The sequence below is a fragment of the Cannabis sativa genome, chromosome X (assembly GCF_029168945.1).
Source record: "Cannabis sativa cultivar Pink pepper isolate KNU-18-1 chromosome X, ASM2916894v1, whole genome shotgun sequence".
Classification (NCBI taxonomy): domain Eukaryota; kingdom Viridiplantae; phylum Streptophyta; class Magnoliopsida; order Rosales; family Cannabaceae; genus Cannabis; species Cannabis sativa.
The window spans coordinates 80437565-80458726 of record NC_083610.1 but is presented as its reverse complement, the minus strand read 5'-3'; the positions used below and the strand labels follow the sequence as shown (position 1 = coordinate 80458726).

General features: G+C 35.6%; 2 protein-coding genes across 3 annotated transcripts; one reads left to right on the top strand and one right to left on the bottom strand.

Moving 5' to 3' along the window:
* The first annotated feature begins 9838 nt into the window (after positions 1 to 9838).
* LOC115701185 (probable WRKY transcription factor 40) lies at positions 9839 to 12134 on the top strand. Its single transcript, XM_061105163.1, has 4 exons — positions 9839 to 10039; positions 10147 to 10467; positions 10567 to 10683; positions 11543 to 12134. Exons 1-4 carry the CDS (start codon positions 10010 to 10012, stop codon positions 12035 to 12037), a joined length of 963 nt encoding a protein of 320 aa, XP_060961146.1. The 5' UTR covers positions 9839 to 10009; the 3' UTR covers positions 12038 to 12134.
* A 636-nt stretch (positions 12135 to 12770) lies between these two features.
* LOC115698823 (formin-like protein 18) lies at positions 12771 to 20724 on the bottom strand. Of its 2 annotated transcripts, XR_009684750.1 has the most exons (18): positions 19962 to 20724; positions 18837 to 19537; positions 18528 to 18749; positions 16843 to 18446; positions 16631 to 16760; positions 16342 to 16413; positions 16099 to 16197; positions 15931 to 15972; positions 15652 to 15732; positions 15505 to 15555; positions 15324 to 15405; positions 14678 to 14772; positions 14394 to 14465; positions 14056 to 14172; positions 13902 to 13970; positions 13730 to 13796; positions 13231 to 13632; positions 12771 to 13129 (listed from the first exon to the last, which is right to left on the bottom strand). XR_009684750.1 is itself a non-coding variant. In XM_061105162.1 (17 exons), exons 1-17 carry the CDS (start codon positions 20032 to 20034, stop codon positions 13445 to 13447), a joined length of 3765 nt encoding a protein of 1254 aa, XP_060961145.1. In that variant the 5' UTR covers positions 20035 to 20724; the 3' UTR covers positions 12771 to 13444. The 2 variants fall into 2 exon arrangements, 1 of the variants encoding a protein (XP_060961145.1); XM_061105162.1 differs by having other exon boundaries at positions 12771 to 13632.
* Between the last annotated feature and the right edge of the window lie 438 nt (positions 20725 to 21162).

The window sequence follows — 21162 nt, the reverse complement described above, 5'->3', positions numbered from 1 at the left end:
TAATTGATTAAGTAATTATATTAATCATGCATATATCTGACTTTATATATAATAAAGTTATTTATTAATCATGCATATATCTTTATATTAAGTACTATAAATATATATTGCATATAATATTAAAGCAATTGTTGGATTGATACATTTTAACAAATTAAAGGGTTGTGTGATGTGTGGTTCATAATTTAAAAATTGTTTGTAATTTTGAAAAGCAGAAAACAATTTTTAAAAATTAATAAGATTCGTTTAGTCAAAATTTTAAAAAAACTAGATTATAGAAACATCAAAATATTATTTTCAATTTTCAAAAATAATTTTTCTTTTGTCTAACATATTATATTTTATATTTTTGCTCACATACTCGGACCTAGACTCGCAACTAGACCCGGACCCCGACCTAGAGACCTGGACCCCGACCCAGAGACTTGGACCCCAAATCCTGACCCAAACCCCAGATCCCAGACCCGGACCCTAACCCGGACTCGGATCCCGAACCCCGACCCAGACTCGAACACTGGACCCAGACCTAGACTCGGACCTTGAACCTCAGCCCCGACCCAGAACCTAGACCCAAAACCGAACCCCGAACCTCAAAACCTGACCCAGACCTCGAACCACGACCCAGATCTGGATCCGAACACCGAACACCGAACTCGGACTCGAACTCGGACTCGGACCCGGACGCCGACCCTGACCCTAGACCCAAAACCCAGAACATGGACCCGGACTCAAACTTGGACCCCAGACCCGAACTTGGACCCTAGACCCCGGATTCAGACTTAGACCCCCCACCACAAGAAATGTCACTTTTACCAGCACAGTTCGCTGGCAAAAAGGTCAAAGTTTTACCAGCGCACATTTGCCGTGGCTAAAATCTAACTTTTACCAGCGCATTTACGCACTGAGAAAAGTTATTTTTGCCAGTGCTTTTCATTTTGTGCTGGCAAAAGTTCTAATACCCCGTACCCGAACTTGACTTGAGACCCCACACCCCACACCCCACACCCGGACCTGAGACCCCTGACCCAGACCCAAGCCCAGACCTAGACCTGGCCAAGGACCTTCGACCTAGCCCCAGGTTTGGGACCCGAGTTCAGGTTCGGGTCTGGGGTTAGGGTCCGAGGTCTAGGGTCCGGGTCGGGATTTGAGTTCTGGGATTTGGGTCTGGGTCCGGGTCCAGGTTGGGGTCTAGATTCAGGCCGGGATCCAGGTTGGAGTCAAATCTGGGGTAGAATGGGTTCATATCATGATACAGTGTAGAATTTTGAATTTTTTTTTAGTAAAAAAACATCTAAAAATAGTTATAAAAAATTTGTGTCAACCACTATTAAATTTTTAAAATGATAAAATTATTTTTTATTCTCATTTTTTTCAACAATTTTTTATTCTCATTTTTTAAAATTTTATTTTGAAAACTAAAATCACAAACCTTTAAAGCTTTCAATTGTGATGATTCCTTTAATTTTGAAAACTAAATATTTTCACAATAAAGCGACGGGTAGGAAGAAGAAAAATGCTATAGTAGAGATTATGACTGAGGATGGCCGTAGACTGAGTACGGAAGAGGATATTGTTTGTGAAATTGAACGATACTTTGGCACCATTTTTTCCTCGGCTTCTCCTTCCATGCAGCAAGTGGCGGATGGGATTACCAATATTGAAACAAGAATTTCTCCGGAAGAGTGCGACATGCTTAATGCTCCTTTTACGGGTGATGATGTGTGGGCGGCGGTCAAAGTCATTGGGTCTACGAAGGCTCCGGGTCCGGATGGGTTTCATGCTATCTTCTTTCAGAGATATTGGGATATTATTGGTCCAATGGTGTCAGCTGTGTGTCTTGCAATTTTAAATGGTCACAAATCTGTGAGGAAGTTCAACAAGTCTAATGTTGTGATGATTCCTAAAATTACAAAGCCTTCTTTTGTTAAGGAATATCGGCCTATTAGTCTCTGCAGTGTTATGTATAAGATTGTGGCGAAGGCCGTGGCCTTGCGATTGAAAGGTACTTTATCTCCGCTGATCTCTTCATTTCAGAGTGCATTTGTGCCGGGTCGAGCTATTCATGATAATGTTATGGTGGGGTTTGAATTGCTACATTCCCTATTTAAGAAGAATAATGGTGTCCGGGGATTTATGGCGTTGAAGCTGGATATGAGTAAGGCGTATGATAGAGTGGAGTGGAGTTTCTTGCGGGCAATTATGTGTAAGTTCGGGTTTCCTTGTCGATGGGTGGAACTGATTATGGATTGTGTTACTACGCCGGAGTACAGCTTTTTGGTAAATGGACGACCTAGAGGTTGTGTGGTGCCTTCGAGGGGTTTAAGGCAGGGGTGTCCTCTTTCCCCATACTTATTTCTATTTTGTGCTGAGGCGTTATCTACCATGCTTCAACAGGCTGAGGCTGCTGGTGATTTGATGGGTTTTCGGTGTTCCCGGGCTGGGCCTCGGGTGTCTCATCTTTTCTTTGCTGATGATAGTTTAATTTTGGGGCACTACAAAAAAACCCCAAATTCCCGTCGGTTTTACACTGTCGGCCGAAAAATTCCCGACAGTCCATAAAACCGTCGCCTATACGAGCGTCGCGAATACTGGGTAAAATTGACGATGGTCGAAAACTGTCGGGAAAAAAGTATGGGCTACGGTTAAAAACCGTCGCCTATAGTGTTCACTATAGGCGACAGTTTTAAACCGTGGCCTATAGTACAGGCTACAGTTTAAAACCGTAGCCTATACTATAGGCCACAGTTTAAAACAGTAGCCTATAGTGTTTTAGGGACAGTTTTAAACTGTGGCTATAGTATAGGCCACGATTTTAAACAGTAGCCTATACTATAGGCCACGGTTTTAAATCGTGGCCTATAATGTTTTAGGCACAGTTTTTAATGATCGCCTATATTAAAAGTTTTCAGTTTAATTATAAATTTCGTATTTTTCAGCGCCGGTTTTTGCCAGACATTGGATTGCAAAAAAAAAAAATAAGGATAAAGTATATATATTGTCACTAATAAAACAGAAACTGATTTATATTTAGTAAAGTTTTCCCTACATTAATTAATTTTTACTAATTTATATATATATATTGTCACTAATTAGTTAGGATAAAGTATAAACAAAAAAAGAAACTGATCATTGATTTAGTCTTTGTCGCACTGTCTGTGCTCGGACATATTCAATCCACTGATCACGCAGAATATTCATCTCGTTAATTGAGTACAAATCACTCTTGCCCTGCAAAAAAAAAATAGAAAGAAATTATATATTAATTAGTAAAAAATCTTGTACACTATCTACATCAGTGAAAGAGAAGCTTACAACAGACTATCATTACTATATTTACATATTATTGTGTAATATATAATGACTACCAGAACATAAGTTTTACCATTTCTCTCACTCGGCATATTGAATCTTCTTCGTTCATGAATCTCTCAATAAATTTCATGACATAATATCCATATTGCTTCCCGTCTAGTTGTTGTGGACATATCGGAGTTATCCACTCGATGGGACGATCATTGCGGTTAGTTGAGCTTTAACTAACTAGGTTGAGCAACCTACACAAAAAGTGAAATTAGCATATAAAATATCACACACTTATATATTGTGATGTTTTTTTTGGGCAATCTATTGTTTCTCTCATTAAAAACTCAATTCAGAACACCTACAAATGTATTTAACATGTATATAAGGAAAAGAAAGAAAGAAAAAAACAAATAGGATGGTATAGAGAAAAATACATTAAAAAATGTATAAGCATAAAAAGCATAAAGAAATACCCAACAATTGCATTTGCAAGTGTCCTTGCTTGCCCCATTTTTCGGAAACCATAACTGGAACTCAATAAACGACAATACAAGAGAGAGAGAAAGAGAATGAAATCAATGAGGATCCATAAAATAAATAAATGAGAGGTCTGCATTCTTTTCCCAAGGTAAAATATCTATTCTAAGTCTTATATTTATGTAATTTTTCTCTTCATGTTCTAAAATGGTAAAACGCAATGCACACAAAACACCAAAACTAAAACCCATTAAACCTTTTCTAGCAAACAACATAAAAAAACATACAAGTTAAAGTAGTCAATTATTTCCAAGATATTCAAACTCCTCTAAATAAAGAATTTTAAAGTTTTAGCTAGTGATTATACCTTTCCCCAATAAAGCTAGCTACTTGTATACTCTTCAATCAACACAAAAATATAATTGACAATTAAAAAATATAACAAAAATAAAATATGTGAATAGGGGAGTTGAATCAAAAATTAATTTTAATTCGATAAACTTTTGTATCAATTATCACAAAACAAGCCTTTATATTAAAAAAAAACTTCTTACCTCAACAATAAAATGAATATAGAGTGCTTATAAACAAGACAATATGTATCAAATTTATAAGAGACAAAAGAATGACCCATAAAATAAGTGGGCCAAAATAATCCTAATAACTATCATTTATTGACTTAAATATGTGCCTAAATTTTGAAAACTCAGTTTTGACATTAAATATTTCTTCAAAAGCATCAGTAAAAAAAAAAATCTCAAACAAAGTACAAAGGAAAACTCAAGTCCAATTTTTTCAAAACAGAGCCACGATTTACAGCAGGGAATAAAAGAGGGCCAGGGCCATGATATATTATCTCTGATCTAACAAATTAATGACAATCCAAGATTTTAGTAACACTTTTTATATAAATTACTGTTGACCTAATTCACTGTCCATTCCCTGCTCATACTTCTCAGTTTTTTCTTTTTATTTTTGGTTCTGACCCAAAAAAATTATAATCTTTTTTTCTTCATCACCACACACAAAACATTGTATCTCATCTCTCTCTTTCATCCTTTTGTTTTCTTATTAATTATTCCTTTTTTTTTTTAAGACAAGTCTGAATATATATTCACAACAAAATTGTTCTCATCAATATCAGTACTACTAATTACAATGTCATAATTTATATCTTATTTGATTAATTATTCCATATACAAAATAGTTAGTTAAATACAAACATAGGTGAGAAAAACCTTGATGAGTTGATAATGTATATATAGTAGTATAGTTTTGTGCTTATGATAAATCACTTTGTTGATTCGTTTAAACTTGAATAACCCATTTAGGGAAATCAATCATATACAAAATTGGGATAAAGTAAGTAAGTTTCTTTTTTCTTCCAAAGAAAAGCAAGTATTCCTTTTAATTTTTATCCTACACTCCCTACTCAAAAAGCACTTCCAAAGATAGATAGCAATGACACAGTAACATTATTTTCGAATTATGCCACAACCTCTTCACACCAATACGTCTACGATCATTCAAATTTCCCTAATTTTAAATCTAAAACCAGAAGCAATCTAAATCCACCAATGCCCCCTCTAAAATTCAATATTAATACAAACATGACTCTTCTACTAAGTGCAGCTACCAAAAATGTAATATTCAAAATAATGTATAAAGAATGGTGGGTAACTACATAAATTTGAGTAAATTAAATTTTCATTACATACACCAAACCAAAAGACATTGCATATTCGATTTCTAAATATTACAAGTACTTCTAAAAATAAACGGATATCAAAGAAGGAATTAGAAACAAATCTTAAAGTTGTATGCAAAATTGACGAAAATAAAAACACCAAATCCACTCAAATCGAATACTTAAGAGTGGATTTCAAACAGACCCAGTCTTTTGGCAGGAACCAAACAAGAAGAACGATTACAAAACTAACTAGAATCTATAAACGTTGAACTCGATTTTTTTTTTGGTATACTTAAGATCATATCATACATACAAAAAAGAATAAATAAAAGATTAATTTAACCACTATTATTTGGTTCTATCCATATATATATATATAAATACTAGAGGCAAGGAGATGAAGAACATACCTGGAAGGAAGGAGCGGAGGCCTCTGAACCCGATGGGATATGGGTTGTTTTGAGCGGATTAGGCCTTCAATCACGGGCGAACAACGGAAGCTTGAAACCGGAGCTGGCCTGGATGGGTGGAGTAGTGGCAACAAGTTGAGATGGAAACCAGAGATAGGCTCGGCAGAGAAAAAAAATGGAGAAAGAGAGAGAGAGTCTTACCGGAGATAGGCTCGCGACTCGCGGATTGGGGGCTCGTCGATCTGATGGAAGGGTGGAGCAGAGGGAAACCGGAGATAGGCTCGTGGGTTGGGGAGAAGCAAAAGAGGGGTTAGGGTAAATCGTGCATTGGGGAGAAGCAAAATAGGGATTAGGTCTGAGGCGAGTTTTTATTTTGAAAGGGTATTTCCCGACGGTTTAGAACCGTCGGGCAAAGTATAAGGCCGACGGTTCTAAAGTGTCGGCAATAGTGCATCAATTTTGTTTTTTAATTTTTTTCTTTACATTTATGAACCGTCGCCTAATGTATACGAGTGTTAAAAACAGTCGCCTATAGTACAATATAGGCGACGGTTTTTAACACTCAGATAATTTTTTTAGCGACGAGTCCCAAAAAAAAGCGTTTTTGGGACCGTCGCGAATTTGGCCTTTTGTAGTAGTGGGGAGAGCTAATGGGAGGGAGGCGGAGTCTCTTCGTCGGATTCTTCAGTGTTATGAGAATGCTTCTGGCCAGCAAGTGAATTTTGACAAATCTGCTATTACATTCAGTCCGAATGTTTTACCAGTAGATCGTGCGAGTGTATTGGGAATTTTAGGCTTAGGGTCAGTTGCTACTCATGATAAGTACTTGGGGTTGCCAACTGTTATTGGGAGGAATAAAAAGCGGACCTTTGCAAGTATTTGTGACAAGGTTCAGAAACGGGTTCGAGGTTGGAAGAGGAGCTTCTTTTCTGCGGGTGGTAGGGAGATTCTAATCAAGGCTATTCTGCAGGCGGTTCCAAACTATTTGATGAGTATATTCCAGTTACCGGTGGCCACTTGTGATAAGCTTCGCTCAATTATTTTGCAATTTTGGTGGGGTACTCATAATGATAAAAAAAAGATTGCGTGGGTCAAGTGGGAGAGTGTCTGTCAACCTAAGTCAAAGGGGGGATTAGGCTTCAAGGATATTCGGCTTTTTAATCAAGCTATGGTTGCTAAACAAGTTTGGCGTCTGCTCCAATCGCCGGATTCTTTGGCCGCCCGGGTGTTGAAGTACAAATATTTTCCCACTCTGTCCATTCTGGAGGCTAAGGATCGCCCTGGATCGTCTCACTTGTGGTCGAGTTTAGTGTGGGGGCTGGAGTTGTTGCAATCGGGTATGAGGAAAGGTGTGGGGGATGGTCAGAGTGTGCATGCGTTCCGGGATCCTCGGCTTCCCAGGCCGAGATCGTTTCGTCCTATTTCGCCTGCGCCTAGTGTTGATGTAATGGTTTCTGACTTGATTGGTGCCAATGGGGCGTGGGATATCACTTTGCTATCCAATTATTTCTTGAGGATGGATGTGGATGTCATTCTTGGCATCCCGTTGCGGGGTGGGCGGTGTGCAGATTGGTGGTGCTGGCACTATTCTCCGAATGGTTGTTATACTGTGAAGAGTGGTTATGCTCTTGCTCTTGATCTGGTGAGGGATAGGAATGGTGGCTCTTCGGTCGATCAGGCACATTGGTGGAATGGTATGTGGAATTTACGGGTTCCACAAAAGGTCAAAATTTTCTTATGGAGAATGTATCACCGGGCTCTCCCGACCAATTCCCAGCTTATCAAACGAAAGATCCCGGTTCAGCCGCTTTGTCAGAGATGTGGTGAGGAGTCGGAAACTCCGGAACATGCATTGGTTTTTTGCTCGTCGTTGCGGCCTTTATGGACGAAGCTTAGGATCTGGCCTTTGCTCCACCATGGGCGGACTGGGTCTTTGGCGGAGTTGCTTATTTATCTATTTGTTGTGCTTGATAACCAAAATTTTGCTTTGTTGGCTATGATTTGGTCGTGGTTGTGGTATGATAGAAATTCTGTGTTGTTTAGAAAGAAACAATCTCGATTAGAGGTGCTTGATGTTCTAGCGTTGGAAGCCTTAGAGGAGTTTCATGGGGTGGGGGTGAGTGCGGGCGGTCGTGTGTTGGGTGACCCGGGGCAGGGGGGCGATCGGATTGGGGGTGGTGGTGGTGGGGTTGGGTGGCCGAGGGGGGATGGGGGTGGTGGGGTGAGAAGAGGTCGGTGGTGGCCTCCCGGAATGGGTGAATTTGTGCTCTCTGTAGATGCGGCTGTCACTCCGGGCCGAGGCTTTGCGGGGTTCGGGGGGTGGTCAGGGATGGTGAAGGGGTTGTGTGGGCGGCATGGGCAGGGGGTACAGTTGGGGACTTTCAGGTGGCGGTGGCGGAACTCCTGGCTTTATGTGAGGGATTGAAGCGGGTGGCTCGTTTGGGGTTCTCTTTGACGCGTGTGGAGACAGATTCTTCTGTGGTGTGTTCTTGGATTACTTTTCCTGATAAAATTCTTTTGTTTAAACCAATTGTTGAGGAGATTATTTCTCTTTTAGCTGCTGTTGGTGGTGGTTCTTGTTGTGCCATTTCGCGAGATGCGAATGGTGTGGCCCACGCACTAGCTAAGTCTGTTACTAGTTTTAATGGAGGTCATATGTGGGCAGATGCTTGTCCTAGATTTATTAGTGATCCTGTAACAGCTGATTTGATTTGAGTTAATAACATACTTTCTTTAAAAAAAAAAAATAAAGCTTTCACTGTTATAAATTGATGATGTGACACAAACAAACAACAAAAATATTTCACGATGCAATAAAAGTTGTGGCTAGCTATAGCTCTTGGAAAAAAAAAATGTTATGCGTATATAATTACGTGTGTGATACAAATATAATTACTAATATATTTTTCATATATGATATATATTATATAATTCCACTATACATTTAAAGTGAAAATATTAATTAGTGACTATATAGCTAATAATAACTGACTAGACTCTTTAATTCAAGTCAAGTTTGGTTTGAACTCTTTATAAACACGTTGGACCCTTTACAAAGATATTTATGGAAAGTTAACAAGTTAATTAAAATCGTAATATATGGTACGTAACGTTGCTTACGATATCTGTAGTGACATCACACAACGAGCGTGCGTGTGGTGGAATTTCCAATATCTAATTCAAAGGTCATCTTTCTGATAAATGTATATATAAATATATTGAAAAATATTAAAACGTACCACTACTAATATTTTGTTACTCGTCAAATATTATTATTAGTGTAATTAATTATAAATTAAAAAAATACCATTAACTAATTTTAAAATGATACATTTAAAAAGTGTTAAACACTATTAGTACTTAAGAATGCTCATATATATAAGTATTGTTACGACGCCAAAATGCATGGCACCTCTACGATATTATATATTATAATTGATTAGTAATTTTGTATAATATTTATTAAGTTAAATAAATAAGATCCCATATTAAATTAGACTTATAACCATATTACACTTTATAAAAATATTAGTCACCATGTAACCTTTACATTTCTATATATATATATAGTGTAGTTAGTGGGGTTTGAACCTTTACCCTCTAACCTATTTACCAACTACCTTAACCATTACACCAAGGTTACTATTATGTCTATTAATATCATCTTTTAATACAAATATATGTTGTAACTAATTAAAATACATATACATTTTTCTCTCGATTTTTTTTTTATATATTATTCCAATTATGAATATTATTTTTGGACAAGAATTTCCAACACGTGGATTTGATTTCAACGTTTTTCCAACCTTAGAACTGTGACCAAAACCTACTTTTCTGCTCTTTGTTATTAATTTAGACTGAGTTGACTCAATAGACTAGCTAGCAGCCCACAAAACCACACAATTAACTTATCTTTTTTTAACAACTATAAGTTATAATCACTATATTCCTATATGTTGATCATGACTTTGGCCTTGCTAATTATATGTACTTTATTCTTTGTATAAATAGTACGTACCTAGCTAGCTTCTTCTCTCATAATTATGTTTTCATGATTAAATATCACTACACCTATATATAATTCTCTCTCTATATATATATATTGAAGAGAGAAACTGATTCAGTTATGGATGCTCACACTTCTCACAAGAACAAGGTAAAAATACTTATTATTACTGTATAAATTGATCATAGTTTTTTCTTTTCATCTCCATCTTATAGAGTTTATTATTAATTATTAATATGGTATCATCATGTTATTAGGTGGAATCGCTGGAAACAGAATTGGAAAGTTTGAGAAAAGAGAACAAAAGATTGAGAATGATGGTTGAAGTAACGAGCAGCAAATACAAAATGTTGGAAGACCATTTCTACAAAAGATCAAGCTTTGATTATTCTATCAAGAGGGCAAGGACGATGATCAGTAGTAATAATAATAGCCATCATCATCATCAATATCATGATGATCAGTTGAATAATATTAATAGTACTACTACTAATAATAATAATAATAAGACTACTACGACAAAGGTATCAGTCAAAACAGATCACAACTCATCGTGTGATAAAGACAATACTAGCCCCGTAAGTAATACATACATTTACATTACATTAATATTATATTATATAGGCTTAATTATGTATATGTATTATTTTATAATTTGGATATATATTTTCATGTAGACGGTGAAAGATGGTTATCAATGGAGGAAATATGGTCAAAAAGTTACCAAGGACAATCCATTCCCTCGAGCTTACTTTAGGTGTTCCATGGCTCCAGGATGCCCAGTCAAGAAGAAGGTATATATATATATAAATATATATATAGAACACTTTTTAATGGTAATAATGGGTATTACCCATGAATGGTTACTAAACAAATTTAACTATAAATATTAATTTTAAAAATATCAAACTATCGAATTTTGATCTAAGAACGAATAATGAAATCACAAATTTGAATTTCTATACTTAATTTAACTACTTAATTAAAAAAAAATATCAAAAAATATCTCTTTTTACACCATATCAAAAATATGTTCATACAAAAATATTTAACTCAAACTCAACTTTTTCTTTTCTTATTTTTCTTGCTAAAAAACTTTTTTTTAAAAATTTTTTTTACCGATAGAACAATCTCAGTGCATATGATATAAAAATGAGAGATTTTTTTAATTAGATAGAAAAATTAAGCATTAAAACTCAAAATTTTCTAATTTTATACATTCATGAGTAATACCCATTAAGAGTGCACCCATATATATATTTAGAAATTTCTTTGGTATTTAGAGGATTTTTAGGGGATGCACTGATGTACATCTATTTATTTTGGTATTTAGAGGATTTTTTAGTTTAACTTCTTTTATGACTATGTTTAATACATTCTGCAAATTTTTATAAAATTTAGAAAAATTTAACACGCTAAAAACACAATATGTACTGCACGTGTAACTCTTACTGTTTGGATATTATTTTTTATATTGTAAATTATTTTAAATATTTTCAAAATTTTACAGAATGTCTTAAATAATTATAACACTAATAGGAGAGGATGTCCCGGTGTACTCTTCTTTTTTAGTGGAGGACTATATATTATATTTAAATATTTATTAAGCTATAATTTTTTCAAATCAATTAATTAAATAATAATTTGTATTAGGTGCAAAGAAGCATGGAGAACAAGTCAATCATTGTAGCAACATACGAAGGAGAACACAACCACGAATTATATGATGATGATCAATATCGCATCAAAAATAATAATAACAATACTATGATGATGATGATGAGAAACTATAGTACTAATACTACTTCTACTACTTCATTATCTCCAAGATTAAATAATAATAATAGTAGTAGTAGTTGTGTAACTACAACTCCTCATCAACATCATCATTCCATAATCTCCCTGGATCTCTCTCTTTCCAATATTACTAATGATAATCAAGATGATGATGATCAGAGTGATTATAATAAGATGAACATGATGAATAGAGAAGATGGGAATATTGATACATATTTAAGCAATAATAAAGAATTATTTCCTGCAGAAATGGAAGAGTACGTAGCTTCTTTGACCAAAGATCAAAATTTCACTGTTGCTTTAGCCGCCGCAGTTGCACGATCCATTACAGGCGACCCAGATTATATATAACTATTTAGAATATTCAGTTACATATATATATAGACTGTAGTGTAAACGACGAGGATATATTAATATATAATAATTAATTTCTCTTTCTTTCTTTTAACATGTGTTTAATTTTTTTTAATATTATCATTATTATATGTGTTATTACTTAGTATTAAGTACATTTCAAGATTAAGAATGCGCAAAAGTAAAATAAAAATCACAGAGAAACAACTCACTGCCATTCATTGATATTTAACACATTTCTCTTTGGAATAAAAGACCATAAAAAAGAGTTCTATTTTAAATAAATTTGTTCAACTAGAAATGGAGATAAAGTGGTGCAATCATACCAGCACTAATATGCAGGATCTCATTAAAACTTCGCAACTAAGTGTGTTTGGGCGAAAGTAATACTAGAATAAGCCACCTCTTGAAAAATCCTCATGTTGCATCTCTAGAATAAGAGAAACTTCCTATGGCCGGCGCTTAAAGAGTGAGCTTTTTCTCCAAGCTTCACCCTTTAGTTTTGGTTCAAAACTACTCTTTCTTTTATTTGTAATCATTTTATTTTAATAATTTTGTTTTGTTTAATCTTGTTTCAAATTCAAAATCCCTTATCTTTTGATCTCATTTAGTTGTGTTGTCTTGTTCCTGTTGTTTTCAGGAGAACTTGTATTATATATATTTACTTGGGAGCAAATTATGAAAGCAATAAAATAGTCATTTACTGCTTTTACATCACAGCTAATTTAAATGATCAATAATGCTTCTTCTTCAACAAATCATTCATGTCTTGAAAACTGATTGGGTAGTAAACAGGTCCTAAGTTTCTGATTGACTTGCTAGTTTTTATTCAATCTATTTCACCATAATCAACTACTACAAAAAAAAAAATGAACTACAATAGCCATTTACATCCCCATATACTTGGATATATACAAGATTACATAAGAAATATAAATATATATAATAGGAACAAAAAGAACTAAAAAAACAATAAACTTCTGGTATGAAAAAAAAAATGATTACATCTAGTTAAGCAACTGAAGATATCTTAGGAGTGAGTCACTTATGATTAGGCCAACAATGCTTCCACAAAATCCTGCATTGTAGCTTAAAAAACAGCAAATATACCATGTTATGTTTAATTCAACAACACAAAAGATAACCCTTAATTGAAAGCTTAAAAAAAATGCAATAAAAAAGATACTTACTGTATGTGACCAGAATTATTAGATGCATGATATTAACATTGTCATCAGTCACCAGAAACCCTTTTTTCTATTTTTATTTTTTCGAACTTTCAAGTTTGTTCTCGCTTATATTTGAAGATGTTTTCATTCATAGACCAAATATTAACCAATTGGAGAACGGTTTCGGTCACTTTTAACTGTGTAGAATCTAAATCTAAGAACTCAGTTGCTATTTCTATTTGATATTCCCACTCTTGAGAGAAGATTGTATCAGGTGTTGAGGTTCCCTTTTCGAGGCACCCAACTTCAGCTTTTCATTCTCAGCCTCCTTTTGTGCCTTTCTCTTTTCGAATTCAAGATGCTTGCAGTTCTCGTTGTGAGCTCGGATGAACATCCGAACAAAGTTGAGCATTGTCGATACCACTGCAATACAATTTATTATCCATACAAAGACTTGAAAATAGTAAAGATATTACACACTTTAAAAGACATGTTCTCTTTCCCTTTCTACTTAACATACCTTGCTCAAATGGGCAACGAGCTGGATCTTCCCCGAAATAAAGAGCCAATGCATCTGCATTTCGTCCCTGCAAAAACAAATAATGTTGAATTTTGTAATGATTTACTTAAGAGTTACAAGTACACCATAGAGATGAAAATTCAACTCCTCCAAACAAAACTTAGATACATACCACACCAGAATAAAGTGAAGCCAACGATCTCACTTCAGCTTCGGCATGACTGAGGAACTCCTTTAAAGACTTGAGAATTATCAATGAAAATTATGTTAGTATTATAATTAGATTATTAAACTGTCGCGAGGATTTCACACGATGTTCAGAGTACCTTGCAAAAATTTGCTGAGATAGGACCGTCATTTTCAGAAGCGGTCAACTCTTGTACCACCTTTTCCAAACCTTTACTAATGGCTTGCATTTCTTCTGCCAAATATTTCAACTGTATCTGCATTATAATAAGATATTTTACCAGTAAGTTCATTGATCAGATCCAAAGCTTGCTACCACCAGGGTTAGGATTTAGGATTTGATTCCTAGGACCTACATGAAAATATGCTTAGAGTTTCCAACCTTCTAAAGATTTTAGGATTCAATGATAAGACCGCTATAGATAAATAGACGATAATATATCCATATACCAAATGTCGAAATAATACAGCAAAATACCTTTGTTGAACTTTCCAAACTAACAAGGTCTTTCGGGAAATCAAGGAGATCCGGTAGCTTTTCAGCTAGAACCTACAGCTTGCCAAAAACATGAAAATAATCATTATCATAGATATAGATGAACTATAAAGATAAGTATGAAAGAAGCTCAAATCAATACACCAATACAAGAAATCAATTTGAGACCCAACTAGATTAATGTTTATAATTTCGTATTATCTCTTCTCAGTTCAATCACAGAAATGAAAAGAAGTCCCAATATAAGCTCAAAAGAGGCATTTTACCTTACAAAGATAATGCATCAGAGTCATCTTGTTGTTCCGAGCACGTGTATCAGTTAGCTTCAGCAGACTATCGAGTCGAAACCCAATAGCAGAACCTACAATATTACATATCATAAATTAATTGCTGCTCTAGCAGAAACAAAAAGGGGCTGGGTTGGGTGGCCGTCAGAGAATTTGAGCTTGAAAGTTGCAGGAATAATTACAAACATGTAAAAGTGTGGGTCCTAATCAAACTGCAGTTTTCGGTGTATAGTTTACCTTTTGGTTCAGTGTTCATAATGAACGAAATATCACACCACGTAAATCACAAAATAACATGAGTGAAACTGGCCAAAAGAGAGTGTGGTTTCTGTAGGCAATAATGATGTCTATTTTCTACTCAGTGAAATACCTACAACTTTCTTTTATGTCAAAGCATGCATATTATTCAAAACTTTAACCAGGTGAAAGCTATTTATTGCCAACAAAGCCCTGGCTAATGGGATTTGCAGACCATAAGAAAAGGGCAATTCTTTTTAAAACTAAATAAGGCCCCATTCTAATCATGCCTTTCACTGGTGCAGTAAATTTCTTTACTAAGTGTTTTCCATGTACACTACAAATTGCACGAGTATGAGTACGACGCAGTAATCAATTATTCACTCACCTCTTGCAGTTCCATGGTTTAAGGCATTACCAAGCGAAAGAATGGTCTGCATGATCCTTTTCAACTTAACAGAATTTCTGATCTGATATGCACAACCATAAAATGGTTTCATTGAATATGATTCTGATAAAAAGGACAAACTTCCGAAAGAAAAAAAAAAGGACAAAAAAAAAATCCTCACCTCTTCTGCCACAGAATTGACAATATTCAAATCACTTCTAAGGTCGGATACCTGAAAAGGGGAAGACAATGAACAGACATGTAATGACAAGAAAACACAAATCATAAGTATCTGAGAACAAATAAAGCAAAGAGATTGTCCACTGACCTGGGAACTAAATTGTATTTTAAAAGAGAAAACCCTTAGCTTCGCCTCTACCCGAGGCACTTTCATCAATTCTAAAAAGAACTGTTACAGATATTCACAGGTCAATTAATTAAAACACATGGTTAAAAAGGAAAATCCAATCCAACAAAAATCCATATTAAAGTTTCCTGCGGCTACGGCTAGTAAGGACGATACCAAGTTCAGCCATTCATATACTTTAACAATTTGAATTTTCGAACAAGCAAATATCCAAGAAAATAAATTTGATGAGGAATTAACCTGTTCACATTTCCCCAAGTTTTCCTTAGCTCCATTATAATTCTGAGCAGAAAAGGATAATCATTTTAGAAAACTATATCGTTATAAAAGCTCTGAATACTAAAGGTTCACACTGTAACATGGAGAGAGCTATGAATTACAACTAAAAAGAAAGTGTTACATACTTACCTTAAGCAAGTCCATCTCTTCTTTTGTTGGACAGAACTTTATGAGGTTATCAATCTGATCCCCATCTAATGCTGACTCATCCAAGGCGAGTAATGAACTCTAGAAGAGGAAAACCATCGAAGGCCAAGAAATCGAGTAAACTTGTTAGGGGTCTGCCTTCTTAACTTAAAAGTGTTGCTTTCTAAAAAAAACTTAAAAAGTGTTAAGTAGCATTGTACAGGAAATAAATTAGATTTACTTTACCATCAAATCAGGCAGAGGTACTTTCACTTTCGAAAGCATGATTTCACAATTATATGCCCGTCTTAGTTCAATCTACGAAAAATAAAAAAAAAATAATAAAAGTTATGCCAATATGCCAAAACAATTTACACAAATTTGCTCCCTATGTAGAACAAATTTCCACCAGTAATTCTTAATGTTTGCAAGAGATTGAGAAAAATTTTAGTCAAAACAAAACATGCAATTTCAGTCATTGGTAATGAGAACTCCTGCCAGCTACAAATGAAAATAAAAGCACAGTTCATAATACCAGTTGGACTTTCTCAGTCTTTGGTCCTGATGTCCGTCGATTTGATTTCCCACCTGGGCTTCCCTGATCTGAATTAGGCACAGCTGCAGAGAAAAGACTCTCTAGTTCTGACATGTCAAATTCTGGAGCCCTGACATAGACAAAGCTGAATAAGATAAACTTAAATTCCTCAATTATGCGCGAAAAATATTTCTTTTACAATCAACGCTTACTTGGAATCTTCGTCAGTTTTCTGTGTCTCGGCCCATAGACTTCCTTGCATGGCCCTTGTTAATTTTAACCAATGATACGGCTTCAGATTAGTCTTTTTAGGTTGAGCTTGACTTCTAGGACTTGGACGTGAGAGGCCACGTCCTTTTCCACTCAATAGAGTACTGGAAGGAGGTCCAGGAATCGAAGGCACATTACCATTACTAACAGCAGAATGCGATTGTGGAGAGGCAATACCAGGTTTTGATAAACCATTGATAAGAGGAGCTGGGGGAGGCGGTACAGCTGGAGTGTTTGCAGGCTTTTTACCCACAGAATCCCTTGAAGCAGAAGTTAAAGGTGGGGGAGGTGGAGGTGCTGGAGAAGTCTTGGAACTTGTGTTCGTCCCGTGAGGCTTAGGAGGTGGAGGTGGAGGTGGGGGCCCCGATTTGATTGATGTGCTCTTCAAAGAAAGCAAGGAAGAATTTGAACAAGATACGGAAGCAGGAGGTGGAGGTGGAGGTGGAGGAGTAGAAAAACAAGTCTTACTAGCGACTGATGGCGATAGTATTGGAGGAGGAGGTGGCGGAGGTGGGGTTGGGGCAGAAAATGAGTTCTTAAGATTTGATAATGGCGATGTTCCTGGAAAAGGAGGTGGTGTAGGAGGAGGAGGAGTGCGAATGGAATCCTTAGCAACAGATAGGGATTCCCTGAAAGAAGAAGGTGGCGGGGGAGGGGGAGGGGGAGGGGGAGGGGAAGTTAAGTTCTTGACAAGGGAAGACGGGGATGCCTCCAATAAAGTAGGTGGATGTGAGGGACGAGGAATTGAAGCTGGCGAAGAAGTATTCAACAATGTGATTTCAGGATAAGTGACTTTTGTGCTTGGAAGAGATTGTATAGATAACAGAGGTTGAGGTTTTGATACAGATACATTACTAGGTGCTAAAGTCACTGGATGTGCAATTTCTTCTTCCTTAATAGATGCTGCATGGTCATGCAGTAGAGCTGTAATTCCAAGAGCAGAGGGTGCACTTTGATATCTCGATATAGGTAATGGTGATGAAACTGGAGAAGACAAAGAAGTTTGATGTACTCTTTGAGATATAATCTTAGGCTGGGATGGCCGTTGGAGACCAATCTGTAAGTCTTGCATACCCGTCTGGCTTTTAGTTACATTACTGTTCTTCATCTCACTCTTCTTCCCAACTGAATTAGAATTTCGCAATTCTTGGCTTTCCATTTTTTTTCTGATAAGATTATCATCTATGGATGGTTCAAACAAGGCCATGGATTGCTTTACTTGACTCGTGGAATTGAGGTTGTGAATGTTGCTTTCCGATGCCTTTGATACAACTTTAACTTGATCAGGAGTTGATTCTCGAAACTCATTCCCTATTTCAGCATTTTGAACAGATACACTGTCCATCTTTCCATGTAGGGCATTTGACGTCGAGATTTGTTGGAGTGTGTTTAGTGCTACATCTGTTTTTGGATCTAGCCAATCCACGTGGCTAAAGATCTCGTGAACTTTTGCAAAGGCTTCAATAGGAAGACCTTCTTTATCCTCAATGCCAGGCAAATCAACAGGCATTAAAGAAATGATCGTATCCATCTCTGAAAAAAGAACCTTCATTCAAATGCAAAATATTAGTTGCAATCATAAATTCTAAAAAGATAAAAATGAGGATATGTCAAGATAAATGGAAACCTCTGCTCTAAAGTCCTTGGGAAAGTGGTCTTTAGCATTCCATAAAATGTCAATTTCATCACGGTTGAGCATCAAAATGTTTGATCTTATAAAGGCGGTATTGAACATGACTCTAAACATCATTTCTTCTCGTTTCAAATCATTCTCCAAAGTGATACACTCAAGAACAACATCACCTTGGACATGACAATGGATATCAATTTTGGCTAATTCACATTCTGCCTGCAAAATGTGGTAGATTAAAAATAAAAAATCCTCATAAATAAAAGGATTGTTCCTGTTACATAAGAGTAAGAAAGATTTAACTACCTGCTTGTAGTGCCTAACCAACTTGCTCTTCTTTGGAGTTGAGAACAAAACTTTTGGAGTCCGATCAGCAGCCATGAAAGGATCTTGTCCGTATATCCTAAATATAGGACGACAACCTCCCTCTCCATCCATATTTGGAATCAATCTCAGAATGATACAGTCCAATGTAAGGGCTCTATCCAAGGGAGGCCATTCTGAGCCAACATTTCTCCTTGAGACATATTGTAGATATCTCAACTGCGACGGCATTGGGTTTAACGGGGACATCAATTGAAGAAGTTCTCGGGGCGCTTGTTTGTAAATCATGTCCAACATCTTTTGTTCCCCATTGAATTGTTTCCGATAAATCAACAGGGCAGCTAGCATGAATGCCAAAACAGGCCATCCACCTCGCTCACAATGCATCAAGAGCAAATTTTGATGGCCAAGTGAAAGCCAACTCTCACTAGATCTCAAGAAATGGTGAACCATTTCCATAGTGAGCAAAGGGCAACCCTCATAGTGTCGAGGATAGTCCATTACCGTCATATCATATTCTGACAATATACTAGCAATTTGGCTTTGGCTCTCTCCCTCTCGAAAGTTGAAGACCATAAATGAAGCATCAGGGAAGTGATCACGAAGTTGACCCACTATACCTCCTATGTAGACTTTATAGTCATCTCCTTCCCAAACATCGGTGGTAAAGCAGCAATCAAAAACTGAAAACCATATTGACTAAAGCATATCAAACATTTTATTTCACCATAAAGTTTCATTAAGAAACTTAAAGGTTAAGATTAGGACATACTAGAAAGCTAGTTCAAGCAAAGGTCTTTTTCATACTATTCATCACATAACATTGTCAAAACCCATAAATTTTGTTTCTTTCTTAAATTTTAAAAAAAAAAAATACATAAACAAAGCATTTAACAATCTTCAAAGACATACCATAGGGATCAATTATCAATATGCTTTCTTTCTCCAAACAAAATTATGTCAATTAAACGATTCTCAGACTCGAACAGTAAATGTGTGTACACAGTAACATTTCAAAAATGATTAAAACTCAACAAACCATTATCGACCGCCATTAAAGCATAAAATCCCATACATTGAATTCAAACCTGAGAAACGAGTCATTACCGTAAACCCTTTCAGAGATCTCCAGAAGCCCATCTGGTGGCTTACGATAAAAGAACTTCCTGAACAGCGCCATTGTCTTCTAAGATCCAAAAACCCAAAAAAAAAATATCATTCACAAAAAGAGCCTATGAAATCTCCAATTCGAACCACATTGCTTCCAAGCTCAAAAAGAAAAACACCCAGATTAAATAACCCCAAAGGTATGGATTTTGCTGAGTCTTTAAGAAAAGCTTTCTGGGTATTTCTGTTAAGGCTTTTTCCCTTCACACTCTGTATGTATATCAGAGAAACTTAGCTTCCATTCCAACCAAGAGAACGTTGAGCTCTAGTAGGAGAGAGAGAGAAAGAGAAAAAGGAGTAATTTTGTGCTTGTCTTGGGGTTGTTTATAGAGAGAGAAAGTTATTTGGGGGAAGGGGAATATTCTCTCGCTCTGTGTGTATTAGAATTAGAAGAAGTAAATCAGAGATTTGGCGGTTGTTGAAGATGAATATATAAGGTATCCAAGGATCTTAAGCTCAGGTTTGTTTATGTCTTTGTCTAATGCCAATGGATTGGACAATGGTATTTATGTATGTATATAATATGGGATGAGTGTGAGTGTGTATGTGTGAGCTTCTCATCTCTTCTCCTCTCTGTATTTGGGTAATTTGGGCTATAGAGAAGAGATTATAGATTGATTGATGATAACGATGGTCTCTCTCATTTTGATACTTTCCTTTTCTTTTTCTTTTCCTTCGATTTTATTTTTTATTATTATTAATTTTTTGTGATACTATATACTATAGATATGTACAAACTAAGATTGTGGCACGTGTGTCTGCGTGTCAATTAAGAAAATATTTTCTTTTAGGAAGAAAATGTTATCTTTTTTTTTAATTAATTGGCTTTTCTTTTTGAATAATTTTTTAAAAGGCCTTTAATTATAAATGGCAAAAAAAAATGTATTTCATATATTTAGTCTTAAAATTTAAAACCATGATATGGGCAAAAATAGAAAAGAAAAATAGAGTTAAAAAATGATAAGCTAAAATTAGTTAGATTTTCTTTTCTACATATATCAAGTTTTTGGATTTTTTTTTTTATTTTTCCAATGACATTAAAGGGCATAAATCAAGTTTTTAGATTTTTTTTTTATTTTTGTAAATTAATGCTATGTTAATTTACAAATAAGAAAAAGAAAGTAAAAATTTAATAGTAAAA

Bases quoted from the DNA above. Each gene is read 5' to 3' on its own strand.
- LOC115698823 (XM_061105162.1), bottom strand. From the start codon at position 20,034: ATGGCGCTGTTCAGGAAGTTCTTTTATCGTAAGCCACCAGATGGGCTT. The intron at 15,733-15,930 runs GTTAATTCCTCA...TATCTGTAACAG, and splicing joins ACTTGGGGAAATGTGAACAG to TTCTTTTTAGAATTGATGAA. The intron at 13,797-13,901 runs GTATGTATCTAA...TTGTTTTTGCAG, and splicing joins CTTCACTTTATTCTGGTGTG to GGACGAAATGCAGATGCATT.
- LOC115701185 (XM_061105163.1), top strand. From the start codon at position 10,010: ATGGATGCTCACACTTCTCACAAGAACAAG. The intron at 10,040-10,146 runs GTAAAAATACTT...TCATGTTATTAG, and splicing joins ACACTTCTCACAAGAACAAG to GTGGAATCGCTGGAAACAGA. The intron at 10,468-10,566 runs GTAAGTAATACA...ATTTTCATGTAG, and splicing joins ATAAAGACAATACTAGCCCC to ACGGTGAAAGATGGTTATCA.